Source organism: Peromyscus eremicus, chromosome 9 (genome assembly GCF_949786415.1).
Source record: "Peromyscus eremicus chromosome 9, PerEre_H2_v1, whole genome shotgun sequence".
NCBI classification, from domain to species: domain Eukaryota; kingdom Metazoa; phylum Chordata; class Mammalia; order Rodentia; family Cricetidae; genus Peromyscus; species Peromyscus eremicus.
In genome coordinates this window covers 44307603-44333303 of record NC_081425.1, presented here as the reverse complement: position 1 = coordinate 44333303, position 25701 = coordinate 44307603, and the positions used below count along the sequence as shown (strand labels likewise).

Sequence of the window (25701 nt, the reverse complement as noted above, 5' to 3'; positions counted from 1 at the left end):
GGTGATATTTTAATGGTGCCATGAATACCTTTGAAACAGACAAGCTATATATAAAAAAGATCATAAGTAATTTGTACCTTTTCTGATATGTTCCATCTTCCCTTAATGGACTTTTTTCTTTAGCCTCTGTATTCCCACACTTTTTTTTCTAGATAATAACCTAGAAGGCAGGGACTGCATCTTAATCTCTTGCTGTGCGCCTTGTACTTCAGGCACAAGCAACAGGTTTAATCAAGGCACAGTAAACACAATGCTGCCTTCGAATGCTATAGCATTATTTTTAGTTGCCGGGAGAGATAATGTTCATTGAGCTCACAAGGACATTGTGTGCCTGTCCATGGCAGACTATGCAGCTGGCTCTGGAATTCTGTGCTCTCCCTTATTAGGTTATTGTTAGGGAATTCAGTGACTAATGAGGACACAATGGCACAGCCAAGAAAGTCATTATCTAAAGGGACCACACTAGTCAAGTATCAACCTGGGTGGCACAGTGAGTCACTATAGCAAATGACATCAATCTGCAGTTGACTATGGGAACAGAACCCCCAGGTGCCGACATCTTTCAGGCTTCGAGTTCAAATTTCTAACAGGGATTTAAGAGTCAAAAATCATCTGGGGTTTTGAAGTGTTTCAGAATTTTTCTTTTACTAATTTGGAAGTTTTTATTAATGGTCTTTTGGGACAAGCCAGTCTAACAGAGATCAGGTTCTATGCTGGAGCAACAGAACTAAATCTCGCGCGCGCCCCCTGGCGCCCCCTGCTGTCTCGAGCCCTGAATATTTGGTCAGTGAAGAATACAGGGGTGCCAAAGCGCAGCGCAGAGTCTCCTGAGTTGCAGCCAGCTTGGGAAATATTCAAAATAAAGCAAATATAGGCACCAGAATTCTTTGAGGATGTATATTTACCTGGATCTTATTGACATATGAATATTCTAGTTTTTGTACACATTTGCTATAGAAAACCTTTAGAAATAATTCATGAGATTTTCAGAATGTCGGATTTAGAGGGAAAACTATATTTTTCTGTATTAGTAGGAGTTTAGCTGTTGTTTAAATTTGCACCTTCTGTGCAGACACTTGGGAAATGCCATGGGATGGGTCCAGCCTTCCTCCAGGGGTGGGGCTAGGAGGAATCATCTTTGCCTGGACATCTTGTCCTCTCGTTCTGGAGACTCGGGAACTGCTCTCTGCTACTGGTTTTGATGTTTGGAATGGCCGGGTTTCTTTCCATATTCTGACAACTGATGACTTGCTCTTTCTCACCTGGTTAGTTGCTGAGCAAGAACTGGCAGACCTGGAGAGGTGGAAGCAGCAGAATCGGGCCAAACCGGTCCACTTGGTGCCACAGCGGCTGGGTGAGTGGCAAGTGGAAAGCCAGAGCCGGTAGGCAGGGTCACTCGCCTCGACTGAGACCTGCCATGTCTGCCTTCCCTTCATACGCAAAAGGCTGGTTCTGTGGGTGTACTGCTGGAGATGGGATCCCTCCGACAAACATTGAAGTGTGCAGGTAGATTGTTGTTTCTGGTATTCTGCAAGGAGCCAATGCACCTGCCACAGTTGTGTGGGAATAAAGTGATGGCTTAATTGGCAAATAATTTAGAGCCTCTTAGATGATCAGCTCTGAAGAAAGCTTACCTGGGGCGCTGCAGATGCCCTGTCACAGCATCGTCAGGCTGCGAGGAGAAGCCATCACAGCATATTCATCACGGCAGTTAGATGCTAATGTGGCGAACACGAAGGGAGAGTCAACTCGGAAAGCAAAATGAGAGGGAGCTGGGGACCCAGCTGTGGGTGTAAAGATAGATGTCACTCGGGTTTACATGCTAGGGCTGGGGACATTTGAGTTGGCAGAGCCGGTGTTGCTGGCGTGATGGGCTGTCTAGGCCCCCTGTGTGGGGTCCGGGATCTTTAGAAGGAATGTGTCCCCCAATGGGAGTCATTTGCTTCCCGTCTTGACTTCTCTTCATGGCCAAAGCTTGGCACAGTTCATACAAAGATACTGCCACAATAGTCCGAGAGATATAAGAAAAATATAAAGCTAATTTGGAAATCTCTTAATGAGTGGAAGTAATAGAGCTATAGCTGTCACTCCATATATTTGCCTTTAGCAGAATAAGCCAGACTTGAGGAACCCAGTGTAGATATAACCGTCTGTTAAATAAGAAACACAGAGCCAAATACAGAGTTAAAAGCCAAGAGGTCAGAGCAATAGATAAGGGCTGAGACTAAAAACCTTACCCTTCCTGCTGCTGCTGTCCTACCTTTCCGCAAGAGACTTACTTCCTGTGTGTTTGTCCTTTTTATTGACTTTCTATTCTGCCTTCTCATTGTAAACCCAACCACTTGACCTCCTTGTCACTGCCTGTCTATACAAACCTCCAGGTCTTCTATGGTTGGTATTGAGATTAAAGGTGTGTGTCTCCATGCTGGTGGTATCCTTGAACACACAGAGATCTGCCTGTCATGTGATCGGGATTAAAGGCGTGTGCTACCACTGCCAGACTTCTGCTATGGCTTGCTATTATTAGCTCTGACCTCCAGGCAACTTTATTTATTCACATACAAATAAAATCACATTTCAGTACAAATAAAATATCACCATAACCCAGTCCAAACGTGTCCTTCTTGACAGGCCCTCTCAAGCGGTCTTTCCCATGATTTTGAGGTGAAGTAAGAAATTACTGTTTGTTTGTTTGTTTTTCTTTGTCCTTTGAGACCGTCTTGTTCCAGCAAGTAGTGCTCAGTGCTAGGCATGGGCCAGACTTGGTCACCTCCAGGATGACTTTAGATGTGTACTCTTTCATGAGATCCACACTAATAGTGAAGACAACACTGTTGCATCCTTCTTCCTCCAACTCAGGAAGACAGGCCATCCGAGGTGCAGCCACTTCCTTTCCCGAGACTGGCTTTCACAGTCCAGGCTAGTCTTTAGGCCATGGACGCCTTGCCTCTCTCTCCCTAGTGTTGGGATTGCAGACTTGCAACTCTGCCCACTGTCAACCAGATCGTCTTGAGTACCTATCTTGACCGTGGACGTGTGTTTTTACGCTTGGATTCTCAGCATCTCCTTTCCTCCCAGGGGTTCATGTTGAGGGTGGTTTTCACTAAACCCCTCCATCATCTTGGTATGAAACCTTTCTTTCCCAAACACAAACACAGAAGGAGGTAGAACTTAGGAAGACATCCTTCCTCAGCTCCCAACCTTCCTCATGCAAACTCTTTTATAGGCTGAAGGGAGTTTCTACAGCAGATTCTTCAAACTGATTTTTAGTTCTTCCTCCTGGATCTTTCTCCGGGGCCTGGGTACCACCTCACTTTGGAATTTGGAGAGCCTGGCCCCTATTGTTTTACAGCCTCCACAGAAAATGAGCAAGATCTCAGTGTCTGCCTGTCTGCTCTATGAAGTTGTCTTCGTTAGGGTTTCTATTGCTGCAACGAAACACCCTGACCAAAAAGCAAATTGGGGAGGAAAGGGTTTATTCGGTTTACATTTCCATGTTGCTGTTCATCACCAAAGGCAGGCAGGACAGGAACTCAAGTGGGGCAGGAACCTGGAGGAGGCAGGAGCTGATGCAGAGGCCATGGAGGGGTGCTGCTTACTGGCTTGCTTCCCCTGGCTTGCTCAACCCGCTGGCTTTCTTTTTGTTTGTTTTGTTTTGTTTTTGTTTTTTTGAGACAGGGCTTTTCTGTGTAACAGTCATGGTTGTCCTGGAACTTGCCTTGTAGACTAAGCTGGCCTCGAACACACAGAAATCTGCCTGCCTCTGCCTCCCAAGTGTTGAGATTAAGGTGTGAGCCACCACTGCCTGGCTTCAGCCTGCTTTCTTGTGGGACCCAGGACCACCAGCCCAGGGACGGCACCACCCACAATGGGTTGGCCCCTCCACATTGATCACTAGTTGAGAAAATGCCTTATGGCTGGATCTCATGGAGGCATTTCCTCAACTAAGGCTTCTCTCTGATGACTCTAGCTTGTGTCAAGTTGACACACAAAACCGGCTAGTATAGAAGTATCCAGAAATAGTCAGGTATGTGTCTTTGTTGGGGGATAGGTGGCTTTTAAAAAGCAAGTTGTAAAATGTATTAGCCCTTAAAATGAGTTTTGGAAAAATGTTTTAAAAATATTTAGACATTTGGCTTCCTCCATTTTTTTTGACTCTTAATTTATCACATGTGTCTCTATCACTTAAAATTTTGGAATGATTGTAGGAGCTACAGGGAATGGTGTGACAATAGCTATAAAGCTTTATTATTCCCAATTCTTTTCCAACTTCCCTCAACAGTAACAGAAGGGGCCAACCAAACTGGCCTCACGTAGCTCAGAAGAAAACTACCTTCAGTGTCTTTATCAGATCAATTACCGAAACCTCTGTAAATGCAAATTGTTTTCATATAACTTCTGTGACAGTGACTCCTAAAAAAGCTGACACTTTTAGTAACCAAAGCACCAGAGAATTATTGCAGAGAAGTCTTTCTTTTTAAAAAGAAAATTTATTTATTTTTATTTTATGTGTGTGGGTGCTTTGCTTGCACGCATGATTGTGCACCATCACGTGCAAGCAGCGCCTGTGGATGCCAGAAGCGGCGGTCAGATCTCCCGGCATTAGAGTTACAGACAGTTGTTAGCTGTGGGTGCTCGGAACAGAGCCCACATCCTCTGTAGGAAGAGCCCATGCTCTTAACTGCTGCACCATTTCTCTAGCCCATGAAAGGAGTCCTTTTAACGTCAACACTAAGCTTGTATAAACACTGAGAAATCACTAAGTGACAGCTCTTAGGCTGATTGTCAAGCTGTGAGGCTTTCTGGCCCCAGATAATTCTGGTCTAAGAGTAGGAGCAAATAAATCATTGTAAGTCATTGTAAGTCCTCTTTTTTTTTTTTTTTTTTGTCTTGAACACCAAAAAAAGGGCTGTAAATGGTGTGATGGACTAACAATTACTAGCTAGGATATTTAAAAGACTAGAATATATGATTTCAGAATACTCAGCCTAAAAGGAATATATGCTGACCTCCTCCCAAGGCTCAGGGATCATTGCAGAGGAAGAGGCAGAAATAGTATAAGAACTCAAGTCTGTGCATAACTACAAGGAAACATTATTTTCTGGACACAGCAGTGAAGCTGCACATATAAACTCAAAGTGGTCAGGACAGTATGTACAAAACCTGTGTAAGCCCAAGCCAGACTGTACCAGGCTTTTTCTTTGGTGCCACCAACCAGCTCCCAAATCATGACACAGAGACGTATTATTAGTTATGAACGCCCAGCCTTACCTTAGCTCTTATTTTAATCTGTTTCTCTTTATCTACATTTTGCCCTGGGCCTTTTAACCTTTCCTTCTTTCTTTCTTTCTTTCTTTCTTTCTTTCTTTCTTTCTTTCTTTCTTTCTTTCTTTCTTCCTTCCTTCCTTCCTTCCTTCCTTCCTTCCTTCCTTTCTTTCTTTCTTTCTTTCTTTCTTTCTTTCTTTCTTTCTTTCTTTCTGTATATCCTACTTTCCTGCTCTTGTGTCTGTCTGGTGGCCGCCTGGCTTCTGGACCCTGGTCCCTGGCATGTCCCTCTCTTTCATCCTTGTTTTCTGTTCTCTATTTATTCTCTCTGCCCACCAGCCCCACCTATCCCTCTCTTGCCTAGCTATTGGCCATTCAGCTTTTTATTAGACCAATCAGGTGCCTTAGTCAAGCAAGGTGAAACAGCAACACATCTTTACATAATTAAATAAATGCAGCATAAACAAATGCAACACATCTTTACATCCATTAACAAAGGCAGCAGAAACAAATATAACACACCTTCACAGAGTTAAAGTAATATTCCACAGCATAAACAAATATAACACATCTTTACATAGTTAAAATAATACCACAAGACCAGACCAAATATCAGTATGGAGAGGGGAGTTGGACATACAGTTCTACCCCTAACCATGGAGTCACTAGCAATTGTTGGGAGGTGTGTATGCAGGGTGTTCTCTAAGCATGTAGTCCTTAGTAAGTTGACTGTTCTCTAGTGGGAGACCACACACCCAAGAATATATGGGCAGCACAAATTAGTCTTGAAGAATTTAAATAGGATGTACAGTTGAGTGGGTAGGGAAGAGAGGTGGATCTGTGAAGAGTTGGGGGAGGGGGAAATGAATATGATCAAAACAAATTGTATGAAACTCTCAAAGAACTAATAAAATACTGAGAAAAAAAATGAGTGGTTTATAAAGAGTACATACATCTGTGGTGTCAAGAATCATGAGGGTTTGGGGGGTTCCTCTGCAGCAGAGGTAGGGGAAGAAAAGCAATTGAAGCCTTATTGGCCACTGTCTTTACTGGGTTAGAGAATGGCCATACTAAAGCAGGAGGAGTGTTCCATATTACTAAATGTCTAGTGTGGCCCTTCAGATATGGTTTTAATCTAGGTGAATACTTTAGCGTTAATGATTGAAAACCTTAGTGTTACCATCCTTTGAAGAACAAGGTCTCATCTTTCCATCCATTATCTTTTAAGTGGTCACCACTCTGAGAACTTTGGCTGTGTTCTGATGTCGAGGGGTATGAAAAGGTTCAACTCACACTGCAGACTTACCATGCATTAATTAGTACTCAGCAGCCAGCATTTCAGCTTAATACTCCTGTTTTACCTTCACGGCTATTTATATATTATTTATCTTCCTTAGGTGGAAGCCAGTCTGAATCTGAAGTCAGGCAGAAACAACAGCTCCAACAGATGCGATCTAAATACCAGCAAAAGGTCAGAATCCATTTCTTCTAGTTGAATTTCAGCAACAAATTTCAGTACCAACATTTCCACATAACCATGAAATAACACAGTGACCCAAAATATAAAACCTTCAAATCAACTGCAAAATATAATTCTCCAAATAAAAAAATGCCAGGAAGTGAGAAGAAAAAGGGAACTATCTAGAAGTCTTACCCAAGCCACACAGCTAAGCCTGTCTTTGATTAAAGATAGTCCTTTAAATTAATTATGTATTAATTATAGCTTAAGATTACTGTTTTCATTCCCAGAATATGGTTTTGTTTATTTCAAGCTAGTGATAAAAGTAGTACAAAAATGATTTAAGAGAACCAGTGATTTTTGCAATAAATATTATGATTTTTATAATTTGGAAAATTTAAAAATCTGCTTTCTCCTCTTGTGTGTATGGATGGACACACACACACACACACACACACACACACACACACACATAGAGTGAGAATGAGAGCTAGATAGAGCAAGAAGCAAGAAAGAGAGCGTGTACTGGAGATACAGACAGACCGACAGACAGATTGACCCATGAAGAAACACTGAAATTCTTAGGCAGGAAATGCAGCCTGGCCATTCTCTGAGATCTAAGTGGCTTACAGTAACAGCCTATAATCATGGTGAGGTAGAACACAAACAATACTGTAATTTGCCTTTCATCATAATTTTGTGTTCCGCAAGTTCAGACTGAAAAATGGTAACTGTTTTTTTTTTTTGTCCTCTGTAATTTCGATACAATTTAGCTAAAGAGAGATGAATCTCTACGGATCAGGAGGGAAGCTGAGGAAGCTGAGCTCCAACAAATGAAGGCGGTCCAGAGGGAGAAGGTGAGCCGGTGGAGGGGGGTGGGCTGACGTTTGCTGAGGTCAGCCCTCTTCTAGACGCTGTCTGCATTCTTCCCGTTTAACCCTCCCTGGAATCTGAGATGGTGGCGATTATCCAATTGTGCAAATGAAGAAACAGCAGAGAGAGGGAAGATGAGGTGCCCAGTGGCCCTCAGCTATAATGAAATAACTGGGTTTCATGGCCCAACACACTGGCCTCAGAGCTGGGTTTCTGAGTCACCACACCCACCTGTGCGCCTCTTAGCAGGGTGCTTGGCCAGAAGGCAAGGCAACAAGAAAGAGAGAAGTCAGTGGGCCACTGTCGTATTTGTATGCAAATACAGCATTTCTAGGGGGAGCTCGGTGAAGGTGAACACAGCCCTCTCACCACTGAGAAAGAGCATAGGATGGTCTTTTAGTGTCAGTGATGTCAGACTTTCTCAACCTGACAGCCGTGCTTTTGCTTTGATATAACATCCAGAGCTTGGGGAAAATCTCTTCCAAATGCTTATTTGCTAGAGAACAAGAAACAATACAGAGATGGTATAACCCCCTTCCCTTCCACAAAGGCCTAAAAAGAAGTAAGGCTTTAGTGTTGGGGCTTTGAGAGTAGCGAGCTGACACATGGTTCTGAGAAGTGTGTGTGTGATACCTGTTGCAGATGCCTCTTAGAACACAGCTGTTGCCTGCTTGTTTCTCTCTCTACTCCTCCCTCCCTCTCTCCCTCCCTCCCTCTCCCTCCCTCACTCTCTCCCTCCCTTCCTCTCTCCCCTTCCTCCCCCTCTCCCCTCCCTCCCCCTCTTATCCTCTCTCCCCTCCCTCCCTCTCTCTTTCTCTCCCTTCCCTCCCCCTCTCCCCTTCTCTCCTTTCCTTTCCTCATCTCTCTCCCTTTCTCCCTTTCTATTTTCTTTTTCCTTCTTTCTCTCCCCTTCCCTCCCCTCATTTTAAGCAATAGACTTACTCATTTTATTTGTTTATTTATTTATTTTGAGACAAAGTCTCACTATGTAGCCTTTCCTAGCCTAGAACACACAGAAACACATACCCGCCTCTGCCTCTTGAGTGCTAAAATTAAAGGCACGCGCCACCACACCTAGCTATAATAGATGTTTTTAACAGTTAAAGTTAAGGAAGCCAAAAGCTAATGGCTTATGGAACACTGGGCAGGAATACGGGTTTTCTCCTCCTTGTAGGAATTCTCTTTTTGCCTGGGAACAGTCTAGTCATTCTTGGAAAGTCTGTCATTATTGTCTGACCTTGGGTAGGCTTCCAACTTTCTCAAAACTCTTCCTGTAAAATGATTCTACGAGTACCACCTCCAAAGTCCAAGAACAACTTGTTGCCATAGAGATGCAGGTGGCGGTGAGCCTGGACTTGCACGTACAAACTGTAGTAAAATGCTGGATATAAATGTATATAAAAAGCACAGGTAGTTTACTTATGAATTTTGATCCACTGATCCACTACCAGCTGGCTATCTATTACACAAAAGATCTCGACTGGTTCTCTCTTTTACCACACTTCTGTTCTTCATTGCTTTCTCTTCCTCTCTCCTACTTGAAAAGCTGGAGCTTTGGTCTGTGATTGTAGGGATGGGGCACATCTTACACTGTCTGCCAGCACATTCAAGTGGGACCAAGGAAAACACCACCAGGAACCGGATTTAAGGCTAATAGAACCTGAAGAATTTTTGTTGTGGTGGTGGTTGCAGACTCTCATCTAAGTCATGTTTGGTGTCATTTGGTCCCTGTAATTGGCTGGCTTGTGGGTTGCTTATAGCTCATTTCTTCAGGGCTCGATAACACACATTCTCAATGTGTGGGTGAAACTCTGATTCTGCTTTCCAAGTCACACTACCACTGTAGAGCCACAGCAGTCTTTAGACACTGAAACATTAATTGGATTAACCTTTCTAAGTTGATAATTATGATATAAATTTGAAAGTGATGGAGAGGGAATCAGCTCTCGAGCCTTTCTCATAAGAAGGGGAATGAGAAGAATGGGCATTACCTGGATTTGCTAATGTGCACGCTCTTGAACCCACCTTGGATGCGTACTGCAAACTGCATCTTGCCATGCTTCCTGAGTTGATTCCTATGCAGATGAAATTTTGTGGAGTATTAATTTAAGTGAGTCTTGATTTATCTGGCTGATGGGCTTTCACTGTCACCGGTTGAATATGGTGAAATATTTCTGTTGAGTATAAATCTGTGACTGTTCATGGCTCTGTATGCTGGTTTAGTAGCTTGTGTCAGACAGAAGAGTGGATATTAGCTTTCCAGAAGTGACATATTCCACATTGCCAGTGTGATAATGGCTGGGAGAAGTGGTAATGACTACGCTTATGGAGCACTTAGTCTTTAAAATGCACAGCAAATGCATGCACGGACACTAGCCCGCACAACTCTGCCCTCCTCCCCCGGCAGGTGGATAGTGGCCAGGAATTCTGAGCCAAGGCAGAGCCAAGCAGCTACTGCCACCCAGGAGTCTGGCCAACCCCCAAGACACCCGCAAGGTATCTTTCTTATTGTAACCTGTTAGTACATCAGTGGATCGATGTACGCGTTTAAGGAGAGTCCTCACGGGCCAGTCACTTCTTCAAAGTCCCAACAGTGACCACTGCTTGCCATGGGGATCAGGTTTTTCATATATCAGCCTTTGAAGGGCAACTTCATATCTAAACTACAGTAATAGGTTTTCATAGGTCACCATAATAATCTTTTCAGCTAAATTGAATGTTCTGAGAATAAATGTCCATCCTACCCTGTTCATAGTCATATTGATGAAATACTCATTTGATTTTTTCCCATACTTTCACAATAGTCACAAACCTGAAAAGTGAAAACCTTCCACCTCCGTGTTAAAGACCTTCCCTACCCCTTGAATTCATCTTACTTTACTATCTATTTAGTTTGAAATAGTATACAATGTTATGTCTTTTCCAGATCCTTCCATGTAATTATCCCAATTTCCCTGTATCATCATAACTTTGGAAAGTGTTAAAAACAGCTAAAGATTTGAGTGGCATCTAAAGCCTTTTCTTGATCCTCAAGCTGTGGCTACCAAAGTCACTTGCAGCAAGTAAAGTCATTGCTTTTTTATAGACCCCAAGAAACATGGGTAATTTGAATGCTGTTCAATGCTGTGGGAACAAACCAGTAGAATATAAATTATGTATATTAGATGTAAATGTATTCATATACTTATTTTTAGGGCATCATACTTGTTGCTTCCTAGTTCTGTAAGGCAAGTAGTAGCAAGGACTAATGGCTTTAAGGACAAAAATCAAACTCATGAAATTGCTTGAACGTTGTTTGAACTGGGAATTATTTCCAATTCTGTACACTCTCAAGCCACACAGGTTTCTGAGAAATATGGTTCTTAACACTCTGCACTTCTTTGGGGTGGCATTGGAACAGGCATTATGTCTTTGGGTGTTGAAATGCTTTCATTAATGAATCCCGTCATGTCGGAATGAGAATGGTATCTCTGGAACACAGGCATTAAGAGTATGGGCTGTTAGCGTCCCTGGGATCCATTTGCCTTAAGTATAAAATGGGTACAATAACAAGGGCAGGAGAGCTGAAGGGTAAATGTACAAAGTCTTAAGCACAGTGCCTAGCTCTTAGCTCTTATTTATTTACTTTTGGTTTCACTTTGCTGCCCTAACTGACCTGGAATTCACTGTATAGACCATGCTGCCTCTGCCTTCCAAGTGTCAGGATTAAAGGCAGGCACCACCATGCCCAGCCCTAGCTCTTAGCCTGTGATAAAGGTGCCCTGCCCTAATTATAAGTATAAAGAAAGGCTTTATAGTCTTTCATTTCATTTGATTTTAGTCTGTCAACTTCCTGCAAGGAAGACAAAGAAAGGTTTACTGTTACTTATCACAAATTAAGTGGAGTCAGTGATTTCACGTCTGTGAAGCCCACATCAGTGAAATTGCTAGAGAGAAAACACACTTGACACTCTTGGCCATGTCTAATTTCCAAGCTTCCAGTTCAGCTAAAATTTTTAACATCGACCAATATCCAGTAGTTTTCCTTTGTGTGCTTGGCCCTTTGCTCACTTTCTTTTCCTTTTCAAAATAGAATGTCCTCTACTATTTCATTGAAATAAAGGCTGTGACTATCCTTATTTTTCTATTATTTTACTCTTTGTTACTTTTCTACTTTCCCCCTTTCTCCCTCCTTCTCTTCCCCTTTCCTCGTCTCCCTCCTCCTCCTCCTCCTTTACCCTCCTTCCTTATTTCCTTCTGTTCTTTGACAGTTTTATATATAGCCCAAACTAGCTTCGAACTGCTGATTTCGCTGCCTCAGCCTCTTGGCCTGCATCACGATGTCTACCTCTTTGCTGCTTCCATCTTCAAACCATCTGAAGAGGAATAAGGTGTCTCTCCTTGATACTATGCTGGAATCTTCCATCTGCATTCACTATCTCCTCTCTCTCATTCCTTCAGGGACCTTGTGTTTCCATTGGTTAAGCCCCGCTCCCCCACCCTGCCGGTTTTTTTCTCTTTTGTATTTTTTTGTTTCTTTGTTCAGTATAGACTTTTTACTTCATTTTCTCATCTCAACAAATCACATTGCTGTACTCTTACCTACTTTCAGCTCCTCTACCCCAAGCATCATGGTCAACTTCTTGAAAACCTTCTCTTTAGCCTTTGATTTGAAATGTGAGTCCATGGACTAATTTTAATACTCACTTGAACAAGACAGAGTTTTTGCTTTAAAAAGCACTGATGCTGTGCCCATCAGATCAAGAAAATGAACCCTCTGGATCTTTTCTTTATTTGTTTCTTTGTGAGTAAAGCTTGGCTTCTGTCTCTAGTACTTGTCTGGTATAGGTGTAGACATGACAAGCAACGATATTCTCAATAGAAATATGTATATATATATATATATATATATATGTATATGTATATATATACATAAATATATAAGTATATGACTTCAATTAAAAATGCCATGTGTGTTGATGACATCATAAGACCTAGAGTGTCAAAGTCTCCCTTGTAACTGAATTTGTAAGAGTACAGAATGGTCTGGGGGAAACAATTGGTCATTTTTGTCCAAGCTTCAAGAGACTTTCAAAAGAATTTTCTTTTCCAATATGAAAGAAAGGGAGAGCATTATGGCCAACTATTCAAATTACAAAAACTGTAAAATCATATAGTATTTTTCAACTGCATTGAGTGCCCACACATACAACAGGTCCTTATAACCCAGTGAAAAAGATATGTAAGAAACAGTGGTAAGAAATGACGTATTAGATAAGCATGCTGTCAACCTTGTTCCTTAAATGATTTTAAAAATTTGAATAGTTTAATAATTTCTCCCAAGGACAGCATGGTGGTGCGTGCCTGTAATCCCAGTTCTTGGGAGTAAAGTGAGGAAGACCAGGAAGTTTGAAGCCAACTCAGGCAACAGGAGACCAGGGCCCAAAAGAAAAATAACAGTGTTTCCTTATGGACGTATTTTAAATTAGCCAGCATCTCCCTGTTAAACATCAAGTTTTGTGCTACTGTAAATCACAGCTGTATAATGTATGGATTTAAAAACATCCCTCCTAAGTGCTCAGGGACACAACCCCTAGATCCCACACACTTCTGAAAAGCCAAAGTGCTCCCCTCAGAAGGTTGATGGCAGCTATCACTTGGAGGCGGAGGCAGGAGGATTACAAGTCTGCACCCTAACCTCTCCAAAGCAAGGAGGCGAGGAGAGGAGTGCAAGTGAGCTGGGAACAGAGGGCAGCCTCGAGTGTAATGGCTGCAAGAAAGGCAGAGTTAAAATACATCTGAGGGATGGAGCTCAGGATGAAGTCTGTGATTTCAGGGCTGTTTCTAAGCCTACAAATTTTATGCTTTAGCATATAATATCTGTGATAAGCCCTCGTGTGTCATCTTTTCCTCACCTAAATTACTGCCCAGTTTCTATGTATTTGCTTTTATACATTTTATACATTTTATACACATCCACAGTTCTTGCAAGTGGAATGTTTTGTGGGGCGCGGGATTCTATGGAAAGTGAAAACAAAAAGTTGAAACCTCAAAACAGCAACAAACCAAATCGAATCAACAAATGAAAACTAAATCTCCAAACTTCCATACTTCAAATGTCTGTGGATCTCCTTCTGAAGTTGTGATTATTGCTTCACTTATGAGCATCTCTCTTGGCATATTTAACATAATTTCTTCATTTCTCTCTTGTCTCTATCTTTTACAGGACAGGTACTTCTCTATTCATATAATAAATATAATAAGTATAATATATCATATCATAATATATTTGTATAATAGGGCATTGGATAAAGGTTTGTTGAATACACGTGATTCAGTGATATTATTCAGGTCTCTTAGCCCGTGGTAGTGTCCTGGCTGAGTTTCCTTCCGCATTTTTATTTGTGCGCATACATTTGGGTGAGCTGACTAAATCTAAGTATTTGGACTGATATAGAAATCTGTTCCTATGTTGGTAGACATTGGATTCAAATCCTCAAACATTCCTCCGTTTTATAAAATACTGTTCATTGCTTTTTTGCTGAGGGATTGATTAATAGACCTTCCCCGGGTAAACTGGGCTAATGTGTATCGTTATGAGTCAGAATCTATCAGGGAAGAGAGTAAAGTCGGTTTTCTCAATTACTGACCTCCACGAAGGCAGCAGGCTTTTGTTTCTAGATGCTGGTGTGACTTTCTCCGCATTCTCTAAGGAGATTCCTGACCTTGGTTTAATCAATATGTCCTGTTTACATTCTGCTTGCTTGCAGACCTCCATCCATTGGTGCCTCCACCTCAGGGATGTGGAGAGATCATCCCAATCCAGCCTGTTTGGGCTCACCAGTCAGGACTTTATCTAGACATATTACCTATTTGGGGTTAAATTCTTCTTTCATTTCCTTCCTAGGATTCTGTTTCATTAACAGTTGGTTTGCTGCTGCATAACTGCTTCCTGGATTCTAGAGTACTTACTATAGGTTTTGTTTCCTTTTTTTTTTTTTTTTAAACATGGAAAACATCTATTTTGCCTGTCAAAATGGGAAAGCTCAGTGTACGTTAAGACTTTTATGAAATGAATATGAATAGCTCCCCATCTTTGAGTGATGGAGCCGGATCCGAATCAGAGTTTAAAAGCCACGATTCCTATTACTCTTTCATAGCTCTTCCTTTGAGAAAATCCATTTTGTTGTTGTTGTTGTTGTTGTTTATTTAAACCCAGCTGCTTTCTGACTTTCCTTTGGACTTGTTGAAAACTTCTTTTCTCCTGTGTTGTAGAACGTGTTTCCACTCCTTATTAAATTTAATCTTTGTCTTGAGAATGTTTTCTGTTTTTCTTCGGCACATTAAAAAATGACGATAGTATCAGGGAGAGCAAAAAGCAAGTGGGTTTGGTTATTTAAATCAGGTTCAAATGTGCCACAGCCATGGTGACAGCAATATCAATATGAAGTCACATGTCTGAAGGCGCTCTAGACAACTAATTAAAAAACAGAACTCTTGCTACTCAAGTGGATGGCTTTTTTCAGACATAGGCTACTCAGTTTCTTGCTCTACTTAGCTTTAAGTGTCTAAATCAGAAGGGAGGTGGATTGGGTTATTGAAAATCTTTTCCTGAATATTTTGGTAGAATGTGTGATACACACACACACACACACACACACACACACACACACACACACTTTGAATGAACTATTTAATTGTGCATTATTATTTTTAATTTAACATGTTTGGTGGGGAATTTCTTGTTTCCATCAGAATATTTCATAAACTCCTTAAAAATGGATGTTGCTATCATTTGAACTGAAATAAGAATGTGAAATTTTGATTCTGCAGTTTATCCAGTCAGGTTGGGAGTGGGGGAGCTTTGAGAGCATCTTGGGGCCTCCATCATAGTGCTTGTGGGTTATGAGAGGGGAGACTATCTTGGAATCTGTGGGGCCACGGCAACTCAGGGATTTGGGGTTTGAGAGAACTTAAACATCGTGATTCTTCCTAAATCTTCCATAACAGATCACATTTTGATATTTTAAATTTCAGAGTAACAAACTAGAGGAGAAAAGGCAACTTCAAGAAAGCCTCAGAAGAGACGCATTCCGAGAGCATCACCAACAGTAAGTTTATGCTCTTGGAACTTTGTTTCTTTATAGGTTTATTGTTCAGATTCCGGGCTCTGGAAAAGGATGACTTTTCAGACATGGGGGGGTTATATTGTGGGCACTATATTAATCATGGAATTAGAGATTGGGACACTCATGCTCATCAAAGCGTTCTCTAGCACTCAAATGATGAGCAGTATTCCGACTCAATTTGAGGAATTTGTTCCTGTAAATAAGTTAGATTCCAGGGTACTTCTGATTATACTGAGCTCCAGGACATTGTGTAAGGAGGGTGATGTTTGAGGTGAAATATCTGAAGTATCCAAGTGAGGTCTAAACTAAGTGGTAGTATCTTGTGTGCTGAGGGCTGTTTTACTTTTTTTTTTTTTTTCCTTTTGATTTTTCCAGACAGGGTTTCTCTACATATACCTGGCTGCCCTGGATATCACTCTAGACCAGGCTGGCCTCAGACTCCCAAGTGCTGGGATTAATGGCATGTGCCACCGCACCCAACTCTGTTGTATTTTTTCTTGCCAAGAGTTGAGATATCATTTATTAATTATTTTGACACTCCAAATCGATGGTTATAAATCAAGGTAATTTTTCTAGTGTGATTCCTGAATAATATTATTTAGTATGCTAATACTATACTTTGATAATGCAGAAAATCTGTTATATCCTTTAAAGAAACCACAGCCGCATGAATAGAAAAGGAGTTTTCACCCTGGTGCATTTCTCCTTATCAAGTTAAGGTCAGAGCTGGGGAAGTTGAAGGAGTCGGCCTTCAGCCAGTTGAGACAGGGCAAGACAGGAGAAATTCTTGGAGTTTCCAAAGGTTGGAGGCTGTTCTACACAGCCTCCTGTCTTTTCAAAGTTCCCCAGCGCCTTGAGTTTGTGTTTTACTAAATGCTAAAGATCAGTCACCCTTTAATGTAAAGAAGAAAAGGAGGCCTTGCTCCCAGCCACCGCACACACGATCGGCGGAGCTGAATTCAATTACATGCACATTTCACTCCTGCTCTTTTTCCTGCTTATCATGAAAGTCCGGGTTAGCCAGGAAAAAAGGAAACTTGGCTAGAAAAACGAGAAGTATCTCAAATTGATTTTTAAAGCCTATTGAGAAACACAAGAAGTATAGATGTGTCAGGTTTTTTTTTTTTTCCTTTTAAGAACATTGTGCTCAGAATTACTTTTTAAATTAAGGAGACCAATAGCTGAAGAATCGAATGACCATTATACAGCTGGAAATGTGAGAGGAACTTCTCAGAAAAGGTGGATCCTCTATAGAAAGGTCTTTATCGCTTTTTCTTAGAACCAGTTTATAGTGGGAGAAAATGTCTAGCAAAGCTGTTAGAATCCCAGCAGTGCAAAGATTTCACCAAACCGCTCCCGGACCCTCTGCCTCCCATGCCCGAATGAGATTCTCTTGAAGCTGTCAGGTGAAGGAACACAAAACAGAAACCAAATAAGCAGTTCTTCCAAACGAGTCGATACCTTGCCAGTTTCAGCATGCTGTGCTGGGTGGTGCCAACGGCAGACCAGGAGCAATGTGTTTTTGCTGTTGAGAAGGGCAGTCGTGGACTTGAGCAGACTATAAATCCAGCTGCTGGAGGAATGGAGAAAAGGTGCACCATGGTCACCCTAGGTACCCCAGAGCATCGGAACGTGCTCTTTCTTCACACCTTGTTCCTGACTCTGTTCATTTGCTTCTGATTATTTTTAGTGTTGTCAATTATTTAGCTAACAGGCAGAAAACTAGGCTTTTATTGACAACCAAAGGCACTCTCCTGAGTATAATAATGAAGGCAGTTTATTGAATGCCTGTGAGGTTGCTTTCTAATTGTACGCATTAATCTGCCCATGCAAGCTGGCTGAAAATACACAAGCAGATTGCACATGCAGATGGAGCACACAGGATGGTTTTTATGAAAAGACCTCCACAATGCACTTCTGGAGCATGGTCTTTTCCTTAAAAATCGAATGGCTGTGACTATTGCCATTGGCAGCTGAGAGCAGACCCGATTAATGACGCATTAAGTTTGCCACTCTGGCTGGGGACGGTCTCCAATTTCACAACTCAGAATTAGTTCTAGGATTCTCCGACCTGAAAGCAGAGAGCAGAGATGAGCCTTTAACCTTGGCATAATTTTCACCATGACTTTTAGTCTCTATTTACTGCCTATAAAAATTCAAATGTGCTTTTTTGGGTGTGTGTGTGTGGGGGGGTACTTTCCTATTAGCTGATAGTACAGAAGGATGCCCAGCTCTGAAATGACAGTGAAGGAGCCTCCATTTTTAATATCAAAGAGAGACTGTTATTATTTAGAACATTGAGTAAAATAAAATGTCAATATTTTAATTTTTTCAGATTTCCTTTTCTTTTAAAAAAACATTTTATTCATTTTTTTGAGAATTTCACATAATGTATTTTGATCATATTCAACCCAACTCCTCCCCTTAACTCCGCCCATCTTGCTACCCACTCCCCAACTTTGTGTCCTCTTTTTCCTAGTCTGATAATCCACTGACTCCAGTATATTTTAAATTTTAATGGTAATTTATCCTAGGAGTGTTGTCATTTTTATAATTATGTCTTTTTATCTTTTTAATTGTGTGTTTTTTGGATGAATTTTGGTATGGATTGAGGTGTGGTCTTTTTTGGTATTTTGTGGTTTGGTTTTTGAGACAGGGTCTCACCATGTAGCCCTGGCTGTCCTGAAACTTGCTAAGTAGATTAGGCTGGCCTTGAACTCACCAAGAGCTGCCTGCCTCTGGCCTCCCTGAGTGCTGGGATTGAAGGTGCGTGCCACCACACCTAGCTTGGTTTTGAGCCTATTGAGGAGTGAGTGAAGGTCAGATAGGGCCAGACAATTTGCATTCTGGTAGTAGGAAAAACAGTTTTCTTTGAAGATTTTTCTGGGAGCATATGAACTGGCATGTTTTAGATGCTTAAAATTATAATTCATCTCTAGTGATTATTTACTGTAAGATGACGTGTTTATGTCACCTAAGAAGTACGAAGTGCTGGGCTCTTTCAGATTGAAGCAAGACGCTGCTATGTAGTTGAGAAATAGGACGTCAGGCTCTGTGATAGATACCGAGTCTTGAAATACAAGTTTAATCTTTGGGTTAAATTTACTAGAGCTACATCATCCCCCCCCCCCCCCGCCCCCCCAACCCACCCGCTTTACAGATAGGGTCTTGGGTAGCTGAAATTTTCCAAAGTGGCAGAGACAGTAAGTAATTCAGCCAAATTTAGGCCCCAAATTTTGGGAGATTTTGAAAAACAGATAATCTGAGGGCACAGGGCACCTCGAGGGTCAGGAATAGCAGGGTTGGTGGTGTGATGTGACAGCATGGGTTCTTGAGGCGAGACTGTTGGAGAGGGCAGAGCAGCTCTTTTCACTGAGGTCTACATTTGGTCTAGGGTGGGCAAAAGAAAGGCTGGAAAAAAACTAGTGTTTTCTCCAGTCATCAAACATGAGCAACACCCCCACTCCCCGGGTCCAACCCTGATTAATCCTGTGGCTGATCTCAAGTTAGAGGGGATGAGTGTCGTGATCTATCTGTGGTGTGCTCTTCTCTCAAGGTACAGTCTCCAGAACTGTTTAACAGGACCGAGAGTTCAGTTATTTAAAGTTTGTTCGTTTACTAGTGTATATGGTGTGTGTGTGTGTGTGTGTGTGTGTGTGTGTGTGTGTGTGTGTGTGTGTGCGCGCGCGCACACGCGCGCACACGCGTGCATGCGTGTGCATGTCCAGTGTACATGTGGAGGTCAGAGATCAACTTTCAGACGTAAGCTTTCTCCTTCTACTCTGGGATCCTGGGATCCAGCTCGGGTTATCAGGTTTGTGAGGCAAAGCACTTTCTTTGGCCGCTCCACCATCTTGCTAGCCCGAGGATCTCAGTTCTTAAAACTGTGGTTGGAAACCCTTTTGGAACCAAGCCCATTTCCCAAAACTCCTAAACTGCATGCGCCTCCCCCCAGCTCTGCCTCGGGGCCATAATATCAGGAAGTTTTACTCATCCCACCATTGGACCCATGTATCTCTTTTATTTCCACTCAAATAGTTATGAGTGCTAAGTTCCTCAGAGGCACATCTGCATCTCTTTCAGCTTCCCAGAGCTGTGAAGCCAGACAGGTCTGCTGAATGCGCATACTTTGGCCCCAAGTTTACCTTCTAATCTGCTCACAAAACTTCTAATGCCCTTCATGGGAACTTCTGAAAGACACTTAAGGGCTACAGTGTTCCCTTGTCCATGTGGTAGGCTTTGATCCAACCCTTGAGTTTTATAATTTAGGTAAGGTGACTGGAAAGTCATCCTGTTCCTAACTTTCTAGCATATGCTAATGAAGTGAACTCAGAGATATAAAATCCCTGTGTCTATTTTGTTTAGAATGAAAGTGAACAGAGTACGAAAGATCCGGTCTGAGGGAAGTCTTTACTGATGCGTGTTAAGGCATGCTGTTGAGGGGAAGGGCACATCAGATTTCTACCCTGTAGCTAGCAGGGCCTCTGTCACCCACGTCCTTTGGCTCTCTCATGTTGGCACTTATCACATGCCTGTTTCTTCTGTGTTCCCTGGTGACCCTAGGGACTCCTGCAACATCTTTACCGACCATCTCTTCTCTTGATTTTCTCAAATTCTGTCACACTTCGTTTTTCAGTTTGTAAATTACATTGCTTTATTATTGTGTTTATGTACGTAGGGCCACTTCTATAAATCTATACCTTGCCACGTGACTCGTGGCTTACCGGCATCTTCACAAGCTGTTTGTCATCGTGGCGGCTGGCAGTGTCTCTCTGACTCAGCCTTCCACTTCCCAGCTTTATTCTTCTCCTTGCCCCGCCTATACTTCCTGCCTAGCTAACGGCCAATCAGTGTTTTATTGATTAATTAGCAACACATTTGCCATACATCCCACAGCATTGGCCCAAGTGCTAGACCCTGGGAACTACTTTTTGAATCCAGGAGATTCGCAAAGGCGGCCCTTGGGCCAAAGCCTGCCCCTGGTGAACACAGCACACCTTGGGGAAGGTATGTCCATACTGGAGACAAGTTTCTGCACAGCCGACTTTATCACTTCCATGTGGCTTCTGAAAGTCTCTCTGGAGGAAAAAAGACAAAAGAAAAAAAAAACAAAAAAACAAACCCCAACACAAGAAAAGGAACTCTAGACAAATAAATAATGAAACAAAGAAGGAGGAAGATTGAAATGGCAGAAAAATGTCAAAGAAAATGAGATTTATGGTTCAAACATGTAACTGGCCTCCTTTTCTCTCCTTTTCTCATTTTCTTCTGCTCCTGTAGCTAGAGTTTTCCTGCCTGGCCCACAGTCAGGACAAATCTCTCTCACCCGCCAGTTCCACAGCCGCTTTGATCCAACCAAGTAAACACACAGAGACTTACAGCTTACAAACTGTATGGCTGTGGCAGTCTTCTTGCTAACTGTTCTTACAGCTTAAATTAACCCATTTCTATTAATCTATAAGTTGCCACATGGCTTGCCGGTACCTTACATCTCATTTTTCATGGTAGCGGCTGACAATGTCTCTCTGACTCAGCCTTCCACTTCCCAGAATTCTCCTCTCTCCTTGTCCTGCTTATACTTCCTGCCTGGCTACTGGCCAATCAGTGTTTTATTTATTAACCAATCAGAGCAACACATTTGACATACAGAACATCCCACAGCACCCCTCCTTTTCTTCCCTGAGCAAAACCAGGATGAAGTTAAGGCACGGAGGACTGTTACACTAGAAGAGACACGAGCTCAAGAGAAGGGTCAGAGCTGCACTAAGTGTGGTCCCCTTTGGTGCAAGCACAAAGGCTTGTGAGCTCCTGGTGCCAACAGAAAAACTGGTGTGCATGTGTTTAGTTGTGCACACTAATCCATTGCACAAACAGGATATGTAAAAATGGGAAAACGTGACACATGACAATTTGGTCATTACAACAAAAAGCAAAAAAATGTTGAATTTTTATGATAAAATATAAGAAAGTAAAATATTAAATCTAACAAGCTAGTGCTTCCAAAAGGTATATAAATCATGTTTATTTATTTTTAAAAATCCTCTTGGGTAGCATAAAAATAAATATCTAACTCTGTGTTATTATGAGTAACAGCTATAAAAGAGTTAAAATCAAAAGCGTAGAAAATATATCCATAAATGCCAGCAAAAGAAAGCAGATGTAGCAATATTAATATGAGACAAATTGAATTCTAGGTGAAAAGTGTTCAATATTTTATGAAGATAACATACATAATCCCAAAGAAAATGAAACATAAATCTTTAGTAACAGATTTGAAATGTATGTAGGACACAAAAATTAGACAAAATATTATTATATAGTCTCTAATATAGCATATGGATTTGCTGAAATTTTCTTTTATTTAGGTAATTCTCCATAGAAATGAATCAATCAAATAAGCCAAAAAAGTGACATAAGGAATAAAGACATTGAATAATAATTACTCCATATGATTTTATAGACATGGTGATAAAAGCACTGTACCTAGTATATGAGAACACATTCCTTGTGAACATTGTGTTAACTTCTATAGCATTGACCATGGCCAAAACCTCAGAGACTGTCGGTATATTCCAAATGTCTCTCCAAATCCTGGATAACCCCAACTCTTGAAAAATGTAGTAAAACTAGAAATTGTGCAGTAAGATATTTTAAAGTCACAAGATTTAAGTGCCCCCTTTTACTCTTTTTTTTTCCTAGTTTTAAGACAAAGGTGCTATGTAGCCTAGGCTAGTCTAGAACTCACAATCCCTCTGTTTTAGTCTTATGAGTATTGGGGTTTTGAGTATGAGCCACTATGAAGAACTTAAATATCCTTTTGAATGACTAATGTGGAAAAGTAGAAATTAGTTTGTGATAAAAGAATAAGAATTTTAAATCTCTGATAGGTATAGCTACATGTTCATAGTTTTATAACCAATAGATAAATAGATCCATTAAATGCTACAGAAGATCCACGGGGAAATCCACAGTCATATGAGAATTCAGTACTTAAGACTTTAGCTATCTATGGAAGCAAGTGTTTCTTAAAATCAGGATCAAACAAATGGATGATTTGACAAATTGTATTGAACCAATACAGTTAGAATGTAATGGTATTTTATAATTTTAAGGCTTATTCCTTTTTAAACATTATAGAAATTCCAGAAGCAGTGAAGAAAAAAAAAGACCTAAGGACATAATACTTTTAACTTTATAATAGAAGGCATAGTGAACAAAACTACATGTAAATGGTGGTCTAAGAGAAAATGTTGCCTAAAATATAATAAGATAAAGACCTAATTCACAAAGGATTTTTCCACAATATGATAAGCCAATTCTAGGAAAATTGACAAAGTACTTGAATATGCAATTAAGAGGGAAAAATTCAGAGAAACATAAATACAAATTTTATGACTTTAATGAAAAGTATCAATGTATTGATAATCACTAGCATTTGGAAACATGCTTTCATTGATTGATAAGGAGTACCTAGTATGTTAGTATGTGTTCAGCACTGCACTAGATTCTGTGAGCATTTGTGTGTGCAAATGAATGTGATTCCATGACTAAATATGGAAATTCAGATGATGCTGCCAAAGGCATACATAGTTGGTGGTCATTTCCTTAAAGGAACACAGGGGTAGAGAGATGTACAATGACCAGGAGAAGTGGGATCCAGAGGAGTAAATCTCCTCAGTGTGATCAGGAACTCCTAACTCACTGAGAAGTTGACATTTGAACTTAGGGCACATGGAAATTTGTGAGCAACTATGTAGGACATGTAGATTTAGAAATTGTTATGTTACTATAAGCCATGCAAATGGATAAAAATCACTTAAGAGAGATTATAGATTTGAGAGATGAGTCAGGACCAAGGGTGGAGGAGCTCTGTCGTTTAGAGTTTAGATTGATGTGTAAGAATATCTGAGAAGAAGAATGGTTGGGTCATGGAAATGAAGAGACACACATTTCCACAAGGAGAGAACTGTCAGTTCTCCATTGCTGCTGAGAGGGGAAGTCAAGGCCCTGCCTCACCAGCAACCAAGGAGGAAAATTCTTGGCTCAGGGATCATCATACAGTGTGATTCAATCAACCAAAAAGAAGCTGGCTTATTAAGAGTTTCAGTGAAACCTGGAGAAGGGGTTGTGAATTCAATGAGATGGGCAGTTGCTGTGGGATGGCCTGCATGTCAAGTGTGTTGCTGATTGGTCAATAAATAAATCACTGATTGGTCAGTGGCCAGGCAGGAAGTATAGGCGGGACAAGGAGGAGAATAAAGCTGGGAAGTGGAAGGCTGAGTCAGAGAGACACTGCCAGCCTCCACCATGACAAACAGCATGTGAAGATGCTGGTAAGCCACGAGCCATGTGGCAAGGTATAGATTTATAGAAATGGATTAATTTAAGCTGTAAGAACAGTTAACAAGAAGCCTGCCACGGCCATACAGTTTGTAAGCAATATGAGTCTCTGTGTTTACTTGGTCGGGTCTGAGCGGCTGTGGGACTGGCAGTGAGAGAGATTTGCCCTGACCATGGGCCAGGCAGGAAAACTCTAGCTGCAGGCAGTACCTAGACAGATCAAGTGGGCCATAAAGAAGCCAGATTTGTATCTAGTTCCATGGGAAAACTGCCAGAATCATCATCATCATCATCATCATCATCATCATCTCCTCTTCCCCTGCCTCTCTTTCTCTCTCTGTCCCTCTATTTTTTCATTTTATAGAAGTAACCACTCAGGTAGCTGTACTGAGACTGTATCTAAGGAGATGAGAGGGAAATAGAGACATATGAATGACATTATGTAGTGGTTTAGGTGGGAGTTTACAGTGGCTTCACTTAGGGTGATTTTCAGGCAGAGAACAGAACAAATACCTATTGTTTGGAAAATTTGTATAGAACATGAGTAGGATATGCTGGTGTATAGGAGTGGGGAGAAGGAAGAATCCAAGATGTGCTGTATTGGGTGTGTGGTGGTATCATTCATTGATATGGGGACCATTAGGTATGAATCAAAGTTTCAGGAAAAAAATACCAAAGTTTAATTTTTAAATGTGCTAAGCTTGAGATGCCTGGGAGATGTGAAATGAGCAGTTGCACAAATCAGTTTGTGAGTAAATATGTGGGATGTATAAGTTTAGAAATTACTAGCATGTGATATAAATGTAAGCCATGAAATGCATAATATCACTTATGATAAACTGCATTTGAGCAGAATCCCAGGGCCAACTATATAGGAGCTAAACTCATTTAGAGTTCAGGTGGATGCAGAAGTCCATCTGAGAGGCAGAGTATGGAGTGTGGGGACTTGGGAATCAAGAGGGCTAGATAGTTCTGCGAGGAGGGATTTGTCAATTCTCCATTGCTGCTGAAATGCTGAGTGAGAGGAATCCAGTGTTATGACTAAGAGGAAATCACTTCTGATCCTGACAGGAACTAAAGATTTGGATGATAGTGGGGATGGAGCCTGATTGGGGCAGATGAAAGACTAAATGATGGAAGTAGAGACGCCCAACTCTTGAGTAATTTGAGAAAGAGAACAAAGAAATGCTGTAACGGGAGGAGGTTGTGGGATCAAGGGAGAGTTCCTAAAGTGTCTACACTTGTGTGAAGATACAACAAAGTTCACCAGAAGAGAGAGAGAGAGAGAGAGAGAGAGAGAGAGAGAGAGAGAGAGAGAGAGAGGACAGAAGGGAAATGAAAGGAAAAAAGTTCTTAAGGTCTAAAAGGGTAGGTTAATGACAATATAAATCAAGGGTTTAACCAATGGTTAAAAAGAGGCAGTATATATACACACACTAATATTGATGCACATGTGAGGTTGGTCTTCTTGATTCACTTCTCCTTCCTACTTCTAACTCCAAACACCTGGCATGTTCCTTCCCTCAGGTCTTACTCAGGACCCCTACTAGAGACTCAGAGGGTACAGGTGTTTGACTTGATCTGGGTCTGGCAGGTTTTTTCAGACAAAATGATGTAAGGAAAGAGAGGAAGAAATAAGTTAAAAGCAATTGTGAG

General features: G+C 41.3%; 1 protein-coding gene across 2 annotated transcripts in view; it reads left to right on the top strand.

Moving 5' to 3' along the window:
* Epsti1 (epithelial stromal interaction 1) overlaps positions 1-25701 on the top strand; it is a 104335-nt gene that overhangs the window by 27010 nt on the left and 51624 nt on the right. For both annotated transcript variants that reach the window (XM_059273299.1, XM_059273298.1), the window contains exons 3-6: positions 1271-1354; positions 6663-6736; positions 7498-7581; positions 15614-15687. In XM_059273299.1, coding sequence (XP_059129282.1) covers positions 1271-1354; positions 6663-6736; positions 7498-7581; positions 15614-15687 — 316 coding nt within the window. The remainder of the gene's footprint in view (positions 1-1270; positions 1355-6662; positions 6737-7497; positions 7582-15613; positions 15688-25701) is intronic.